This window comes from Loxodonta africana, chromosome 22 (assembly GCF_030014295.1).
Source record: "Loxodonta africana isolate mLoxAfr1 chromosome 22, mLoxAfr1.hap2, whole genome shotgun sequence".
NCBI lineage: Eukaryota > Metazoa > Chordata > Mammalia > Proboscidea > Elephantidae > Loxodonta > Loxodonta africana.
Window position 1 is genome coordinate 42,112,002 of NC_087363.1, and position 19,545 is coordinate 42,131,546.

Sequence of the window (19,545 nt, forward strand, 5' to 3'; positions counted from 1 at the left end):
GCTTAAAATCCTTAGTGACTTCCCAAAACTCCTTACCATGTTGTCTTAATTATCTACTACTGCTATAACAGAAATACCACAAGTGGATGGCTTTAACAAAGTGAAATTTATTCTCTCACAGTCTAGGAGGCTAGAAGTCTGAAGTCAGGGTGCCAGCTCCAAGGAAGGCTTTCTCTCTCTGTGGACTCTGGGGAAGGTCCTTGTCATCAATCTTCCCCTGCTCTAGGAGCTTCTCAGTGCAGGGACCCTGGGTCCAAAGGACATGCGTTCCTGGCTCTACTTTCTTGATGGTATGAGGTCCCCCTGTCTCTCTGCTCACTTCTTTCTTTTATATCTCAAAAGAGGTTAAAACACAACCTAATCTTGTAGATTGAGTCTCTGCCTCATCAACATAAGTGCCACTAATCCCATCTCATTAACATCATAGAGTCAGGATTTAAACACAGAGGAAAATCACATCAGATGACAAAATGGTGGACAATCACACAATACTGGGAATCACAGCCTAGCCAAGTTAGCAGATATTTTTGGGGGGACATAACTCAATCCATGACACATGCCGAGTAAGCCCTCTATCATTGGGTTTCTCTTTCCTCACCAGCCCATCATAAACCACATTACCCCATGTTCTCTGTCTTCTAGCCCTGTTGACCTTCTTGTAGGGCCTTGAATGTGCCAGGATCTGTCTCACCTCAGGCCACTTGCACAAGCTGTTCCTTCTCCTGGGATTGCCCTTCATCTGCTCAAACATCACTTCCTCAGGAAGTCCTCCTGGGTAGGGCCCCCATCAGACACTATCCTAGTGCTTACCACACAATTACTGTGCAATGTCTGTGAGCCTCAGCCAACTGGGACTATGTCTGCTTTGTTCACCAATAAATCCCCAGGGCCCAGCACAGAACTGCTGGATGAATGGCTAAACACCAGCACTAGGGCACCCAGAGGCCAGTCCAAGTTTAACACAATGACTCAGGTCTCCCAAAACCCACAGCCGTTGAGTCGATTCCGACTCATAGTGACCCTATAGGACAGAGTAGAACTGTTCCATAGAGTTTCCGAGAAGTGCCTGGCAGATCTGAACTGCCAACCTCTTGGTTAGTAGCTGTAGCACTTAACCACTATGCCACCAGGGTTTCCAACTCAGGTCTCCAGCTCCAGCCATGTCACCAGGCAAGATTGCCGATAGGGCTGAAACTGGAGTCCAGAGAAAGGGGCTGTGGTCCTGGCTCTGATAAAAACTCACTCTGTGGTCTCATCTTCTATCTGGGCCTTAACTTTCCCATCTCTTAAATGGGAGACTTGCACTAGAGCACTGGTTTTTGAAGGGTCTTTCAGCTGCCAGACCCTTTCCTCAAATGAAATCGTACTGAGAACCCAATAAAATTATGAGAGTTAAAAGTGGGTGTCTCCATAAACCAGAGACTCCATCAACCTGAGACCCGAAGAACTAGATGGTACCTGGCTACCACTGATCACTGCCCTGACTAGGAACACAACAGAGAATCCCTGGTGGAGCAGGAGAACAATGGGATACAGATCTTAAATTCTTGTAAAAAGACCAGGCTTAATGGTCTGACTCAGACTGGAAGGACCCTGGAAGTCATGGTCCCCAGGCTCCTTGTTAGCCCAAGATTAAAACCAGTGCCAAAGCCAACTCTCCAGACAGGGATTGGACTGGACTATAAGGTAAATAATGAACTGGTGAGGAATGAACTTCCTTGGCTGAAGTAAACACATGAGACTATGTGGGCAGCTCCTGTCTGGAAGCGAGAAGAGAAGGCAGAGGGGGAGAGAAGCTGGCTGAATGGACACGGAGAATACAGGGTGGAAAGGAAGAATGTGCTGTCTCATTAGGGGGAGAACAGCTAGGAGTACATAGCAAGGTGTGTATAACTTTTTGTATGAGAGACTGACCTGACTTGTAAGCTTTCACTTAAAGCACAATAAATAAATTAAAAAAAAAAAAAAGCGGATGTCTCTCCCATGGGTGGGGTCTGCAGCTCTCTCAATCCCTCTTGCTACCAACACCTAAGGTACTCCTAAGAAGTCTCTCTGCCAAATGTGATTTGAAAATTAATGGGCGAGATGATCTCCACAAGCCTCTCGGGCTGTGATTTTATCCTTAGAAAGACCTAGCAGTGGCCTCCAAGTTGATTCCTGTTATCGTGGAAACCACCTCTACTTATCATGGCCATAGCAAAATGTTTAATCACCTTTGGTGTCTGCCTAATCCATGCTCCCTTTCTCTGAGACCTAGGACCCCTTCCACCATCCAGGGTTAAGCCCTCAGCAGGCAAATTTATATATTTGACCCCGCACCCCTCAACTGAACTGACTGAGCAAGGGGGTGGACACTTGACCCAAGCTAGACAATCAGGTTCTCTCTCTGAGAGGTTGGAATTGGGACGTGAGGACTTTATCTTTCAGCGGGGTAGAACTGTAACATGTAAATGGGGACAGGGTCAGGATGGAGGAAAGTAGAGGGGGGCTGCAGGGGGAAGGGATAAAGCAGATTCAGACAAAATTGTACACAGTTCTGTTGACATCTGAGGGTCTGGTCCTGCCCTGGAGTTCTTCAGAGGTCTTCTTATCCATACACTTCCCTTTTTTGCTCAATTGAGCCACAATAGCTTCAACCAAATACAGCCCAGGTTTATGAAATCATGCCTTGGTAAAGGGACAGGCTCCCAAGTTGTGACCAAGTCCCGGGTAAGGGGTCCCCAGCTAGCGTCCCTCACCTCGGCTAGGCTGGCATTGCGCTTCCGTAGGCAGAGGCAGGCGGCAGCAGCCAGGGCCTCAGCGCAGTCCTCTGGCAACTTCCCCGCACGCTTTTCCACATACTTGCGGCAGATCTCCTTTGCCATCACCTTCTCAATGTCCATCTTCCTGGAGCAGGACGAGGTGGTGCTACTTGGAATCTCCCTTAGGAGTAAATCTTTCTGTGGGAAGAAGAATGAAATGCCCCCTGTGAGCTGCAGGGCGCTGAGAGCCAATCACACATGCCCCACCCACCCCATGACTATACCAGAGCTTCCACGACTTCTAAAACACCAACAGGATTTTCATTTTTAAAAATAAATGCAAGGATCCCAGAAATTAGTAAAACATCTAACTGGAGAATTACAAAATTCCCCACATGCACAGGACATTCCATAGCATACCCACACCACAAATGCGTGGCTTAACCGTTTGAGACCTAGGTTGCCTCGTCAGGAAAATAAGGATAATAAAAATACTTGCTCATAGGACTGGCATCAAGATTAAATGATATAATGCACCTAAAGCATAAAGTATGGTGCTTGACACAGAATAAACTCAATAACCTATTAGTGATAATAAGTAGTAATAATAGCTATCATGTATCATGTGTCACTTAACTACATGCTGAGAATTTAGGATTAATAATTTAATCTTATTAACAGTTAAATGGACAATCTCTTATGACATAAGCACTTTAAAAGATAGGATTCTGACCCATATATACATATACACACACATATATACATCTATGTGTGTGTACATATACATACACACACACACACACACACATATATATATATATATATACATAGGTCAGAATAACATACACATATAACCCAACCAAAAAAAAAAAACCCTTTGCTGTCAAGTCAATTTCAACTCACTGACCCTATAGGACAGAGTAGAACTACAGAACTGCCCCACAGGGTTTCCAAGGAGTGGCCGGAGGATTTGAACTGCCAACCTTTGGTTAGCAGCTGAGCTCTTAACCACTGCGCCACCAGGGCTCCGTTACATATAACCCATATATATATATATATACACACACACATATGTTATATATATACCCACTATATAAACAATATTATTTATATTTATACTTTAAATATTTATTACATTTAGATATTACATATTTTATACTTTTTGTACTACATAAAAAGCAGGAATCTGAAATATCCATGGCATGTTATATAAATATTAATAAATATATTTATATGCAAAAAATCTAAGTATATTTATATAAGTTATATGTCACATAATACATTTCGTAGGTAATATGTTATCAGGGGAAATCAGTCACTGGAGAAGGACATCATGCTTGGTAAAGTAGGGGGTCAGCAAATAAGAGGGAGACCCTCAGTGAGATGCACTGACAAAGTGGCTGCAACAATGGACGCAAGCATAGCAACAATCATGAGGATGGCACAGGACCAGGCAGTGTTTCGTTCTGTTGTGCACAGAATCGACTCGATGGCACCTAACAACAACAACAACACGTTATATTTGGAAGCCCTTGTGGCACAGTGTTAAGCACTTGGCTGCTAACTGAAAGGTCGGCAGTTCAGGATGTGGCAGTCTGCACCCGTAAAGATTTATTTACAGCACTGAAAACCCTATGGGGCAGTTCTACTCTGTCCTATAGGGTTGCTGTAAGTCGGAATCAACTTGATGGCAGTGAGTTTTTTTTTTTTTGGTTGTATTATATTTACATATTTGCAAATATATAAACGTTACACATATATTACAGTAAATATTTAATGTAATATACTAATTGACTATAATTATGTAAGGAAATTAATATGTAATATAATTATTACATTATTGATTGATACAATGCATTAATCTATTATATCATATTAATATATTATGAACATTTATATTTCTTTTTATATTTATAATATATTTATGTAAATAATAGAAATATTTATATGCAAAATTTTCATACATATTTTGTCATATATAATATTGTCGTTGTTAAGTGTCGTCAAGTTAGTTCCGACTCATAGCAACCCTACATAAAACAGAATGAACCACTGGCTGGTCCTGCGCCATCATCACAATCACTGCTATGTTTGAGCCCATTGTTTCAGCCACTGTGCCAATCCATCTAGTTGAGGGTCTTCCTCTTTTTCGTTGACCTTCTATTTTACCAAGCATGATGTCCTCTAGGGACTAGTCCCTCCTGATAACATGCCCAAAGTGCATGAAATGAAGTCTCGCCATCCTCGCTTCTAAGGAGCATTCTGGCTGTACTTCTTCCAAGGAAGACTTGTTCGTTCCTCTGGCAGTCCATGGTATATTCAATATTCTTCACCAACACCATAATTCAAAGGCATCAATTCTTCTTTGGTCTTCCTTACTCATTGTCCAGCTTTCACATGCATACGAGGCGATTGAAAATACCATGGCTTGGGTCAGGCACATCTTAATCCTCAAAGTGACATCTTTGCTTTTTAACACTTTCAAGAGGTCTTTTGCAGCAGATTTGCCCAATGCAATACGTCATTTGATTTCTTGACTGCTACTCCCATGGACGCTGATTGTGGATCGAAGTAAAATGAAATCCTTGATAACGTCAATATTTTCTCCATTCATCATGACGTTTATTGGTCCAGTTGTGAGAATTTTTGTTTTCTTTATGCTGAAGTATAATCCAAACTGAAAATGAAGGCTATGGTCTTTGATCTTCATTAGTAAGTGCTTCAAGTCCTCTTTGCTTTCAACATATAATACATTATACTTTAAATAATGTGTTATATACTTACATATTATAAAATATATGTTGTTGTTCTTTGCTGGGAAGTCGATTCTGACTCATAGCAACACTACAGGACAGAGTAGAACTGCCCCATAGGGTTTCCTAGGCTATAATCTTTAGGGGGACCCCTGGTGGCACAATGGTTAAGAGCTATGGCTGCTAACCAAAAAGTTGGGAATTTGAATCAATCAGCCACTCCTTGACAACTCTATGACGGAGTTCTATTCTGTCCTACAGGGCCGCTAATCCACTTGAGAGCAACGGGTTTTTAATCTTTATGTGAACAGATCGCCAGGTCTTTTCTCCCATGAAGCTGCTGTGTGGGTTCAAACCACCAACCTTTCAGTTAGTAGCAGAGCACTTAACCGTTACACCATCAGGGCACCTTATAAAATATACAGTATTGTATATATATGTATATATATATATACGGAAACCCTGGTGGCGTAGTGGTTAAGTGCTATGGCTGCTAACCAAAGGGTCAGCAGTTCAAATCCACCAGGCACTCCTTGGAAACTCTATGGGGCAGTTCTACTCTGTCCTATAGGGTCACTATGAGTCAGAATCAACTTGATGGCACTGTGTTTGGTTTGGTTTACATATATATACATATATAGTATTTTTAAATGTTTCTTTTTTTAAGTGTAATGATGTTTAAAGTTAACAAAGCATTAAATAAATAACAGTGTAAGCATATTATTTACAGATATGGAGGTTACCACCTTTTGAAATAAAATCAGAAACAAAGGCAGTTGCCCTGAAAGAGTAACAGAGAAGCTCACCATTTTATAACCTGAGTAAGGTTTTGGGTAGTGAGTAATGGGTCTCACCTAGCAATGGTCATCAAGAGATGCTAAGGGGAATCCCTAATGGAGCAAAAGAACAGTGGGATGCAGACCTCAAATTCTAGTAGAAAGACCAGGCTTAATAGTCTGACTGAGACTGGAGGGACCCCAGAGGTCATGGCCCCTGGACCCCCTGTTAGCCCAAGACTGGAACCATTCCTGAAGCCAACTCTTCAGACAGGGATTAGACTGGACTATAAGACAGAAAATGATACTGGTGAGGAATAAGCTTCGTGGCTCAAGTAGACACATGAGACTATATGGGCAGCCCCTGTCTGGAGGCGAGATGAGAAGGCAGGAGCTGGTTGAATGGACATGGGGAATACAGGGTGGAGAAGAGAAGTGTGCTGTCACATAACAGGGGAGAGTAGCTAGGATGACATAGCAAGGTATGTATAAGTATGTGTATGAGAGACTGACTTGAATCGTAAACTTTCACTTAAAACACAATAAAAATAAAAAAAAAGAGATGCTAAGAGCACTTTGAAAAGGGTGATAGGGAACTTTGTAACGAAAGAATCAACAACTCTGTCTGAACCCGCTGACCAATCTTAGCACTAAAAGTAGGACAATATGCCATGTGCCTCATGTTGCGATACAACAGGAAGTACACTGTACCATCTAGGAAGCACTCTCGACAAAAGCATCTAACATGAATCTGATCAAGTCACAACATCTACAGCAAGTGTACAGGAAACACGAGGAACAGAGAAACAAGTTCAGATACCACAAAGACGTAATCAGCAACATCCAGACAGTCTACAGGACAAATGACTCACTTTATGCAAAAATGCAATGACATACAGAAAGAAAAAAGAAGAGGGAACTGTTAAAGCTTATAATGGTCTTAAGAAACAAAACAAAAGGCTGTGTGCGGTCATCTAAGATACTCCACTGGTCCCACCCCGTCTTGAGCAAGGGAGAATGAAGAAAACCAAAGACACAAGGATAAGATTAGTCCAAATGACTAATGGACCACAACTACCACAGCCTGCCTTCGCCAGACTTGACTTCAGCATAACTAGATGGTGCCCAGCTACCACTATCAACTGCTCTGACAGAGATCACAATAGAGGGTCTTGGACAGAGCTGGAGAAAAATGTAAAACAAAATTCTAACTCACGAAAAAAGACTACGTTTAATGGTCTGACAGAGACTGCAGAAACACCCTTTTACCTCAGCACTAAAGTCAGTCCTGAGGTTCACTCCTCAGCCAAAGATTAGACAGGCCCATAAAACAAAATGAGACTAAGTGGGCACACCAGCCCAGGGGCAAGGACAAGAAGGCAGGAAGGGACAGGATAGCTGGTGACAGGGAACCTAAGGATGAAAAGGGAAGTGTTGGCATGTCGTGGGGTTGGCAACCAATGTCACAAAACAATACGTGTATTCATCGATTAATGAGAAACTAGTTGCTCTGTAAACCTTCATCTTCAGTACAATAAAAAAAAGAAAAAAATTATAAGGAGACTTAAGATCTATGGCAGGATTCTGAGATACGCCACTCAAGCAGAGGTTCCTAACTCTTGAGAGTTACAGGATGGACTTCAGGAGTCCTTGAATTCCCTAACAATGTATGAAGAATTTAGTATGGGCCTTTCCTCTAAAGAAGATTCAGATTCTGTCACACTCTCAAATGGATCCATGACACTGCCCTTGAGACTTCTGCATAGGCAAAACCTTAAAGAGTTCCCTAAGAGAGAATTTAGAGCAATATTCTGGGCACCACTGGTGTTTCCAAAGCATGCCATAGCCATTAACCATAAGTCTTCTTGTCCACAATGAGGAGACTAATAGGGTTTGCTGCCCTTCTCCTGGAATGGAAGTTTAGAGGGAACACCAGGGTTTAGAGGAAAAGGCTTAAGTGTTTAAAAGAAAAACTCTTAACTGAGGCTGAAAGCCCATCAACCTTGCACAAATATGGTGTCTGGTGCATAGTAAGCACTTGACAAATATTTGATGTCCTCCCCAAATTCACAATCACCCCGAGGAAAATGGGACACTCTTTGTTTCTTCCATGGAAACTTCAAGTTTGATGGTCCACATCTTGAAGAAGGACAGGGAAAACAAAACAGGCCAGAGAATAAAAATACAAATGCTTGATGGGTGAGAAAAGAGTATGGATCATTTGACCTGCAGTAGAATTGCCAGGGAATAACTGAATGACTTTCAGAAAGATGAGGCAATTTACTTTGGATTTGGCAGGACAGGGATGAAGGTTATGTACACATTGTGATTTCCTCAATATTGTTAGGTTTTGTGGTTCGTTTTAGTTTCTATATATTGGTTGTTTCCACGATGTTAGGAGCAAGAATACAAGCTAATGTATTCTACCCCTGCTATGCTCCAGACACTAGGCTAGGCACTTGGTTTGTATTGTTTCTGGTTATTATCCCCACTTTATAGAAGAGGACACCGAAACTCTGACAAACTTGTTCTTCTGACTCCAAGGCCTTGTTCTTTTCACTACACCATACTGCCGAATTTATCACCTACTCTGGGGAAGTCACCACAGTCCTTAATATTAAAGGACTGTTGTGGATTGAATTGTATCCCCCCCAAAATATGTGTTGGAACCTGTAGGGTAATGTTATTCAGCTATATGTATTCCCTCCTAATGGAGTCAGCTTTGCTCTTCCCTAAAGCATGCTGGGGATTAACTCAGGATGGACTCAGGCTAAGGTACCACACTGGGAGTGGCATGACTAGGATGGTGGCCAAGGCCAAAGAATGCCTTAGCGACAAGAAGAAAAATATCTCGGCCTCGACATGAAGTCCCTGGAAACGCTGGCTGCCCAAGGACTTGGGATGAAAAACAATAAGTCTCAGCTTCAGCTGGAATGGTATATAAGCTTGTGTCCCCTGATAGGTGGTTGCGGAGCACTAAACTGGTCCAGCCACTGGCCTGGACCAGCTGTCCCGTAAGTAAGCTCCCCTAATAAACCATATGTCACAACTGCTGATTCCAGAGCCTTTCTTTGGTTTCTTGGAGACACAGCCGACCTTGGGTCCAGGTGCTACTGGGTTGTTACTCAACAGAATCTGAACACTTACACCTGTGGATGTAATCACATTTGTGACTGAGAGTGTTCTTTGTTATGTTATGAGGCCATATTAGTATGTAGGGTATGTCTTAAACCTACTCACTTTTGAGATATAAAAAGAGCAGATTACTACCACTGACCACTCGGGCAGGAATAAAATAGACGGTCCTGGGCAGAGTGGGAAAAAATGTAGAACGAAATTCAAATTCACAAAAAAAGATCAGATTTACTGGTCTGACAGAGACTGGAGGAACTCCTGAGACTATGGCCCCTAGACACCCTACTGAGAACTGACCAAAAAAACCAAACCCAGTGCCGTTGAGTCTGACTCATAGCGACCCTATAGGCAGAGTAGAACTGCCCCACAGAGTCTCCGAGGAGTGCCTGGTGGATTCGAACTGCCGACCCTTTGGTTAGCAGCCGTAGCACTTAACCACTACACCACCAGGGTTTCCCTTAGAACTGAAGCCACTCCAAAGTCTGCCTTTCAGCCACAGATTTGGCTGAAACAAATAATAACACATGTGAGGAAAGTGCTTCTTAGTTCTATCAAGTATATGAGGCCAAATGGGAAACACCTGCCCAAAAACAAAGACAAGAAGGCAGGAAGGGACAGGAAAATTGGACAAATGAACACGGAGAACCCGGAGAGGAAAGTGAAAGGTGGAGAGTGCTGACACAACAGAGGAATTGCAACCAATGTCACAGGACAACTTGTGTATAAATTTTTGAATGAGAAACTAATCTGCACTGTAAACTTTCACTTAAAGCACATTAAAAAAAAAAAAAAAAAGCCTATTAAAAAAAAGAAACATAACCAAAGGCAATATGTGGACCTTCTTTGGAACCAGCTTCAAACAAACCAACTTTAAAATACTTTCTGAGATTATTCTGGAAATCTATGGACTGGCCATTAAATGATATTAAGGAATTAAGGAAACGTTTTATGGGTGAAATGACAGAATGTCTCCAGGATTTGCTTTAAAAACTACAATAAAAAAAAAGTTTTCAGGTGCATAGAAAAAATAAGAGAAGCATAATGATCATTAATGGACCTGAGATAGATGTGTGGGGACTCCTCATATTCTTCTCTTTTGTGTATGTTTGAATTTTCCATAATAAACAACATTTGTGAGAAGTAGCTGTCCCTGAGAGTTGGACTGGGGAGGAAAGGACAGAGGCATGGAGCCACTGCTCTGTCCGGTGTTTTCTAATCCAAGTGCGTCTATTATTTTAATTTAAAATGTTAGTTAAATAAAAATGGTTATTACAAAAACAGTATTTTTGTTGAAAATTAAAGTAGAAGTAGTTAACGTTTCCCCTCATTTCCACTCTCCAGAAGTAACTTTGCCCTGCTAATAGTTTAGATTATGTTAGTCTAGGCTTTCTGCTGTACAGCTACAGCCATTTTAGTTACAGATCACTTATACACAATGATTATAATAGCAAATAATATGCTAAGAGTTATTAAAATAATAGTAATAATAATAATAGCTTATACTTACATAGTGCTTATTGTGTAAGTACAAGGTATTATACTACTTTACCTACAATTGAACCGCCAGGAAATAATTGAATGATTTTAGGCCCTTCATATATTATTTACCCTTCAATAAATCCTACCACATAGGTACTATTATTACCTCCAATTTATAGATAAGAAAATACATGACACAAGTTTTTTTATTCATTCACTTATTTATCACCAAAAATGGGATTATACAATACACTGCTCTGATCTTGGCTTTTTATCACTTGGAGATATTTCCCTATGAGAACATATATGTCTTTCTCATTTTTTTACAAGAATGTTTATGTCGGCTTTATTCAGAATTGGCAAAACCTAGAAACAACTCAAACATCCCGCAACTGGTGAATGGATAAACAAATTGTCTTATATCCGTACCACGGAAGACTCCTCAACAATAAAAAGGAATGAATCACTGATAACATGCAACAACATGGGTGAATCTCAAAAGCACCATGCTAAGAGAAAGAAGCCAGAAACAAACAGGTACAAGCTCTACGGCTCCATTTATGACACTCCAAAAAAGACACAACTATGTGGGCAGAAATTAGATCAGTACTTGCCAGGGGCTGGAAGTGAGGTGAAGGGATGACCACAAAGGGGCCCAAGGGGATTTCTGGGGTGAGGGAAAGGTTCAATATCTTGACTGTGGTGGTGGTTACATGAGGGTACATTAGTCAAAACTCACAGAATTATACTATAGATAATTTATACTCAATAGAAATGAAAGCGTATGTCCACACAGAGACCCCGCACAAAGGTACCTACAGCTTTTATTTATAATGGTCAGAAACTGGCAACAACCCCAGTGTTCCACACAATGGAACACCTCTCAGCAACCAAAAAAATGAGCCATGTACACACACAAGAACATGGATGAATCTCAGAGTAACTATGTTGTTGTTAGGTGCCATCGAGTCGGTTCCGACTCATAGCAACCTTACGTACAACAGAACGAAACACTGCCCGGTCCTGTGCCATCCTCACAATGGTTATTATGCTTGAGCCCATTTTTGCAGTCACTGTGTCAATCCATCTCATTGAGGGTCTTCCTCTTTTTTGCTGACCCTCTACTTTACCAAGCATGATGTCAGTAACTGTGCTGAGTGAAAAAGGCCAGACAAAAAAGAGCACATACTGTATGATTTCATTTATATGGAAGTCCAAAAAACTTAAACTATTGTATCCTGACAGAAAGCAGATTCATGGTAGGCCAGGGAATAGCAGATGCTGGTCAGAGTGTATTAACCCTTGTTGTCGAGTAGCGACTCAACGGTGACCCTGTAGGACAGAGTAGAACTGCCACATAGGGTTTCCAAGAAACAGCTGGTAGATTCGAACTGCCAACCTTTTGGTTAGCAGCCGAGCTCTTAACCGCTGCACCACCAGGACTTCCAGGCAGAGTGTAGGGGAAAGATTTACAAAGAGGAAGAGATAACTCCAGGGGGCAGTGGATATGTTCATTATCTTAATCTGGTAATGGTTTCAGAAATGTACACATATGTCAAAATTTATCAAATTACTATATACACTTTATCTTCATTATTTTTTATAACTTCATGGTATTCCACGGTGTGTATGATTGTATCATAATTTCTTTAACCACTTTCCAACGGACAGATATTTCATCTGTTTGCAGTGCTTTACACTTGTAAATAATGCCACCACAAACATCTTTGTTCAGCTCTTTCCTCTCTTGTGTGCATGCTTCTCTAGCGCAGAAATGGAACTGCTGTACCAGAGGGTACAAACAATTTTAATTTTGATGGAAACTGCCATATTGCCTTCTGAAAACATTGTGCAACCAGTGCTCCTCCAAGCGTGGCAGAGAAGTCTGCTTCCTCCTACCCTGAGCACCCGTGTCAGCCAGGTTTCATCCCTAACAGGGACCTTGATTACCCTTGGAATCTCCAGCACTTCAACAGATGGTGAGAGACCATATTTGGGTCTAGAAGAAGAGAAAGAAACTAGATTTTTAAAAAATGATATCCTTAAAAAAATGTTACCCTCCACATTTTTGGAAACCATTAAATTCTAGAAAACTTCACTTAAGTTCCTCAAAAGCCTCTTTCTCCTGTGGCAGTCATCCACTGAGCCCCAGAGAACTGCTGGGAAATGTACCTTGAGAAAACTGTCAGGCAATGAAGAACCACCCCAAGCCGACCTCTTTGCAGCATCTGTGGTCTAGTGTCCAAAAGGAGCAGAGCCCGATGAGTTCAGGAAAGGGACAAGTCATGACTTTTTGTGTGTAGGGGGAGACTTTCAGGCTTCCACTCCAGAGTCCGGAGCCCATCACAAAAACAGCTGTCTGTTTCCAATAACCTTAACATCGAGTCAGAAAAGATGCTCCCCTCTCAAAGTGATGAAGGGGACTAGAGCTTAAACCAAACCTGTTGCCATTGAGTTGATTCTGACTCATAGTGACCCTACAGGGACAGAGTAAAACTGCCCCATAGGGTTTCCAATGAACAGCTCACAGGATTTGGAATTCTGCAGAAGACATGGGTTCAAATCCCAGCTCCACCACTGATCTCACTAGGGAGCTTTAGACAGGTCACTTCACCTTGGCCTCCGTTTTCTCATCTGTAAAATGGCGATGAATTCATATGGTTGGATTGTCACGAGAATTAAACAGCAGGAGAGTGTCGTGGTTAAGAACTCAGGACTTGGAGTCAGGTACACCTGAGTCCAAATTTCACCTCCAACATTTAGTAACTCTGAGATCCCAGGTAAATCTCAGAGCTTGTTTTCCTCATCTGGAAATGAACATGGTGACCTTATCAATCTAGACGGGATGTTGAGATGCTCTAAAAAGATAATATATATAAATTGCCTAATACGGGTCAGGCTGTGTCATTTTTTTTTTAATGACTACATATATATGAACGTAATGATTTTTTTTTTTTTAATGATAGTACTTTAAATCTAAAAACTGGAAATTATTGTATTTATTATAAGAACCTAGGAACCTGGTGTTTAAAAGGGCTAAAATTTGAGGACCAGCATAACTACTTGGTTGCCTAATTTGTAGAGAAGAAACATTCTAAATTCTATTATTATGGAAAACCAACAGTGCTGGCTGGTAGGCGGTTCAAGCTACTTCACTCAAATGCAAATCAAACTCTGGACTGAGCCCTCATTAACACCTGTAAAATGGGAAGAGTCCATCACCTCCCTACCCCATGTTGCTATGAGGCCAAATGTACCACCCAGCCAGAAATGACTGGCTTCCTTACCAGGAAAACCGGGCTTCGGTCCTTGTCCATCGCAGCCATGCCAGTGAGCACCTCTGCTAATACCTATAGAGAAATGAAGTTACACAGTTCAGACACAAGCAAGGCCAGGCAGAATATTCTACCCAAGAGAGAAACCTCTTCTCAGTAACAAAGTCTGGCCTCCTGGCTCAGCCCTGATACTTGCCAGCAGAAACACTTAACTTGCCCAAAATCTAGAACATGAGAATATCACTAAACACCTCCTCCAACTAAAGACTCTGCCCAGCTGCCTGTAGAAGTTTCTACCCAACTGGGAGCAAGGCAGGGAGGATGGAATTCAAAGCTGTGTCTGTGTGTGTACAAAACCAGAAAAAAAAAAAAAAAAAACAACCCTGTTGCCGTGAAGTCAATTCCAATTCATAGCTACCCTATAGGACAAAGCAGAACTGTCCACAGGGTTTCCAAGGAGCAGCTGGTGGATTTGAACTGCCAACTTTTTGGTTAGCAGCCAAGCTCTTAACCACTGTGCCAACAAGACTCTGGGTGTGTGTACAGGGCTGGATTAAGGTATGTGAGGGCCCTAAACACTAGTAATCTGTGGTGCTTCCTCCTCTGCTTACTCATGTATTTGAATGGGACATATATATAGAACAGGATATATACATATATATGTGTGTTTTAGCTATTCATGATATAATTTCTTTTTAAATGCAACTACAATATTAACATTTGAGCGCAAAAGTGACGTATGTCATTTTAGCAGATTGAGGTGAACTGAACTATAAAATTTTTAGTGAATGTAGCAAGAGTTAGATTTGACAGCCCACCCCCACCTCTTGTTTATTAGAAAGAAATACTATACTCACAAGAGACTCACTGAGATAAAGGAGTTTCAATTATACATTAATTGCCTTGAAATCCTCCACCCTCAGAGAAAGGAAGGGATAACAGACACGATCTGGAGCCAAAGAACCAAACCCATTGCCATCGAGTGGATTCCGACTCATAGCGACCCTGTAGGACAGAGTAGAACCACCCTATAGGGTTTCCAAGGCTGTAAATGTTTATAGAAGCAGACTGCTATATTTTTCTCCCACGGAGTGGCTGGTAGGTTCAAACTGCTGACCTACTGGTTAGCAGCTGAGCACTTTAACCACTGCACCACCAGGGCTCCTTTGATCTGGAAGTAGGGTTAATAACCGATGGGCAGTGGCCAGGAGAGGGCAGCAGAGAGCCCCACTGCAGCAAGTGGGGCAGGAGCAGGGCTTCAAACCAGTTCTTTCTGGTTCAAAGTTCAAACCCCTGCTGAGAATTTACATTTCCACCCCAGATATACTGAATCAGAGTCTACAGTTTAACAAGATGCCCAGGTGATTCTTACATATAATAAATTTTGAGAACAACTGCTTCACTAGTGGTTCTCAGAACTGGTCCCTAACCAGCAGCATTAGCATCACCTGAGAACTCGGCAGAAAGGTAAATTTGCAGCAGGGGTTCAAACCTGTCAAAGCTGTGCACAGGAGCCAACTGAAAAGGGACTCCCTGACCAGATCCTGTTGGGAAGGGAGGGAAGAAAAGGGGAGATGAGTAAACAAGCTTTTCCTCTGCCCCGTCCACATGGCAGGTGCTGTGTTGGGCCCTTTACAGAGGATAGGTCATTTAATGCTCACCAGAAAACACTGAGAAATGTGAGAAATGCAGTTATTCCCACAGCAGGAACCAAAGTTCAAAATCAGACTGTTAGCGGCAGGGCTGAGAAAAGGGGTGGAGGGAACCCACGGGTACTCAGTGAATGAATGAATGAATGAATGTTCACTCATGGGGAAGTCAACTGTGACACCAAGAGCTGAGTTAGAAAGTCAAGACTCATTGCCAGTGAGTCAATTCCGATTCACAGCAACCCTATAGCACAGAGTAGAACCACCCCATAGGGTTTCCAAGGAGCGGCTGGTAGATTTGAACTGCCAACCTTTTTGTTAGCAGCCAAGCTCTTAACCACTGCTAAAGAAAATTGGGAGTGAGTGAAAAAGTAGGAACAGTAATCATAATCACAACAATAATAATGGTTCCCTTTCCTGAGCACTTACTATGTGCTGACCAGTTATATACCTTGTCTCATTAATCTCCATACATATCATTATCCCCATCTTGCAGAGGACAAAACAGGCCCAGAGACCAGATGACACATTCTATGCCAAACAGCTGGAAGTAACAGAGCTGGGGCCTACATCCTAGTGGCTGTGAGGGTTAGTCCATTGGTTCTTAAAGGAGCAGGAGCCTGGGCTAGCCCTGCTGAGCCTCACTGAGCAACTCACAGTGGAGCTGAGGGAGTGTGAGGTTGGGGTGAGGGGAGAAGTTGGCTCAGGACCAGGGCACTAATGGAAGAAGTAGATGGCAAGAGACTGTGGTCAGAGAGGGGAAGCGCACAGTTCAGGCTACAGAGGAAGAGTGGTGCAGCTGTTTAGCCCTGGCTGAGGTCAGCCAAAGACTGTCACTTTTCCTAACCAGCATTTCTTAAACTGGGTTCCATGGGACACTTATGCTGACAGATACACGAAGAAAACAAGGTTCCACAGTCAAATTAGCTTAGGAAGCACTGCGTACTGTTTTTCCTCCCTTGGTGAATTCACAACGCTCGTTACCATGTTAAAGGATCTGATTCATCCTATAGTAAGGAAATCTGCTTAACTTTGTTTAACCCAGTATTTCCCATATTTACTTGGACACAAAATCCTATTAATACAACAAACTTATAGAGATCCCAAGGAATTGGTATTTCTACAGAACTATGCTTTGGAGACTGCTATGCTGGACCAGGAACTCCTGGGGGGTGGGATGGTAATGATAGGTAGTTCAGGAATGGTAACAGTCAGGGATGGTGGAGGGGGTGGGGAAGGATGCTGGATGGATGGGTGGATGGATGGTTAGACGGAAAGGATGGATGGATGGGACGGATGAATAAGTGGGATGGGATAGGATAGATGAATACAGAATGGATGGGTCGATGGTATGGGTGAACAGATGAGTACTGAATGAATGGGTAGATGATGGATGAATGAATAGATGGACGGGTACTGGGTAAATGGCTGGGTAGGTGACTGGATAGACAGATGGAGGCACAGACAACTGGACAGACATTAGATGGACGGTTGGATTGGAATCAGTGAAGACAGGAGACAATACTTTAGCCTGCTAGAATCTGGACACTCATGAGTGGCTTTAATTATTTCAAGGTTAAGTAAACTTCTTCTGTAACAGGCCAGAGAGTAAATATTTTACTGGCCTGTGGGTCACATACAGTTATTGTCACATATTCTTTTTCGTTGTTCTGTATGCAACCCTTTAAAAACGTAAAAGCCACTCTGAGCTCTCCAAAACCCAAACCCAAACCCACTGTTGTCGAGTTGATTCTGACTGACAGCGACTGTACAAAACAGGCCGGGGGCCAGATCTTGCCTGTGGGCCACAGTTTGCCAACCCCTGCTGTATTCTGATGGACATATCTATGAGCTTCTACTATCTCCCGTGTTTACAAAGGTGCCCTGGGAAGGATAACTGAATGCAGAAGGAAGCTCTTACAATTCCACAGCTGAAGACGTCAACTCGCTTTGTCAGCTGCCCCACCCTGATGAAATCTTCTGGCAGATATGCAGCTGAGGCCTGGAAAACGTGGGTTTTCATCATGGTGTATTTTGACCTTTTGTTGACAGGACACAGGTGAGCCACTGGATGAGCCAGCTTGGGGGTGAAGTTTTGGTCTAGCAAAACGTTGGAGCTGTGGAAAAGAAAGCAAAGAGAACGCTCTCATTTTGAGCTGGACAAGAGGAGGCTGCCATGAAGATCCTTTCGGAAAACAACTTAGCAGTGAGCAATGTCGGCCCCTGCAAGTTGGGGTCACTGAAGACTCTCAACATGGGGCTTCTGAGCCAGTCCTGTCAGGGGCAGGGAGGGTATCGAGCCCTCCCCAACCAGCAAATGAGGATGGGGCTAAGAAATAGTCTTGCTGCCCCAGGAAGGGCATTTGATGTGGCCAAAGAGGTCAGCTTCTCTGACCCCTACAGATGTCATCCTTGATCCACCTCAGCCTGACAACCTTGTAGGTTGTATTGGGTGAGTCCCTTACAAAGCTGGTCCAGTTCCCAGCTCTGGCCCAGCTGACTCAAGTCTAAATGAGTCATTCTTTCTGACTGAACCTGGCTGAATAAGGAAGAATAAAAAGAGTGGTGAAAATACCCTTCGACACAGTCATCTAACCCCTGAGAATTAACTCTCAGAAAGTACCTACTCCAAAAAAAAGTAAAAAGCTACATGTGTAAAAATATCCAGCGTAGCACTAACTGCAAATAGCTTTTTAAAAAGTAGACACCAATACCAATATCCACGATTAACCAAAACAAACAAAAAACCCATTGTCATTGAGTCAATTCCATCTCATGGCAACCTCACACGTTACAGAGCAGAACTGAGCTCCATAGGACTGTCTTGGCTATAATCTTTTTTGTGTGTGTGTATTTTTGGTGAAAATTTACACAGTAAACTAGGTGCCCTTCATCAATTTTTATACATATTGTTCAGTGTCACTGGTTACATTTTTCACAATGTCAGCATTCTCATTATTTCTATTCCGGTTGTTCTGTTTTCATTAGTCTAGCTTCCCTGGTTCCCCCTTACTGTCTCATCTTTGCTTTAGGGTAAATATTGACCATTTGGTCTTATAGAGATAATTATTTAAAAGGAGCACAGTACTCATGGGTGTATTTTATGAACCAATCTATTATTTGGCTGAAAGGTGACCTTCCGGGAATGGGTTCAGTTCCAAATTTAAAGGGTATCGCAGAGAGATACTGGCTAAAATCTTCATGGAGGCAGATTGCCCAGCCTTTCTTCCATGGTGCCACTGGGTGTGTGAACCACCAACTTTGCAGTTAGTAGCTGAGAGCAAACCATTTCCACCACCCAGGGACCTATGGCCACTATTGGGAGCGGTTATGTACACTGTGGGAACACTCCTGCAATGGAATACTAAGAAGTCACTAAAAACGACGGTACACCATGTGGGAAAATGTCGGCCAAGTTCTAATGCAGGGGGAAAACGGAACATGAATTGGTAGCCAGGTAAGAAGTCTAGCTCAGCGCAGGGACTGAAAAAAAAAAAAAGAAACAGACAAGCAGAGGCCAGCGGAAGAGTCAGGGTGGAAGGGTCACTGATGCCCTCTTGCCCTTTCAGTTTCTGTCTTGCTATTTCAGTTGGTTGTTTAATAAAATAAAAATCAGGGAAGAGAAAAGAAGAAAAGGGCTTCCACAAGCCACATGGAGACAGGACTTTGGGGAAGTGTGAGCTTTAGGGTTCCTGGGCCGTTTTGGCCTGATTTGCTGGTATCTTCTGGAATTTCCC

General features: G+C 42.5%; 1 protein-coding gene across 5 annotated transcripts in view; it reads right to left on the reverse strand.

The window, feature by feature from the left end:
* IRAK2 (interleukin 1 receptor associated kinase 2) overlaps positions 1-19,545 on the reverse strand; it is a 94,328-nt gene that overhangs the window by 2,325 nt on the left and 72,458 nt on the right. For all 5 annotated transcript variants that reach the window (XM_023547930.2, XM_064274909.1, XM_023547929.2 and 2 more), the window contains 3 exons: positions 17,730-17,925; positions 14,172-14,234; positions 2,739-2,939 (listed from right to left, as the gene is read on the reverse strand). In XM_023547930.2, coding sequence (XP_023403698.1) covers positions 2,739-2,939; positions 14,172-14,234; positions 17,730-17,925 — 460 coding nt within the window. The remainder of the gene's footprint in view (positions 1-2,738; positions 2,940-14,171; positions 14,235-17,729; positions 17,926-19,545) is intronic.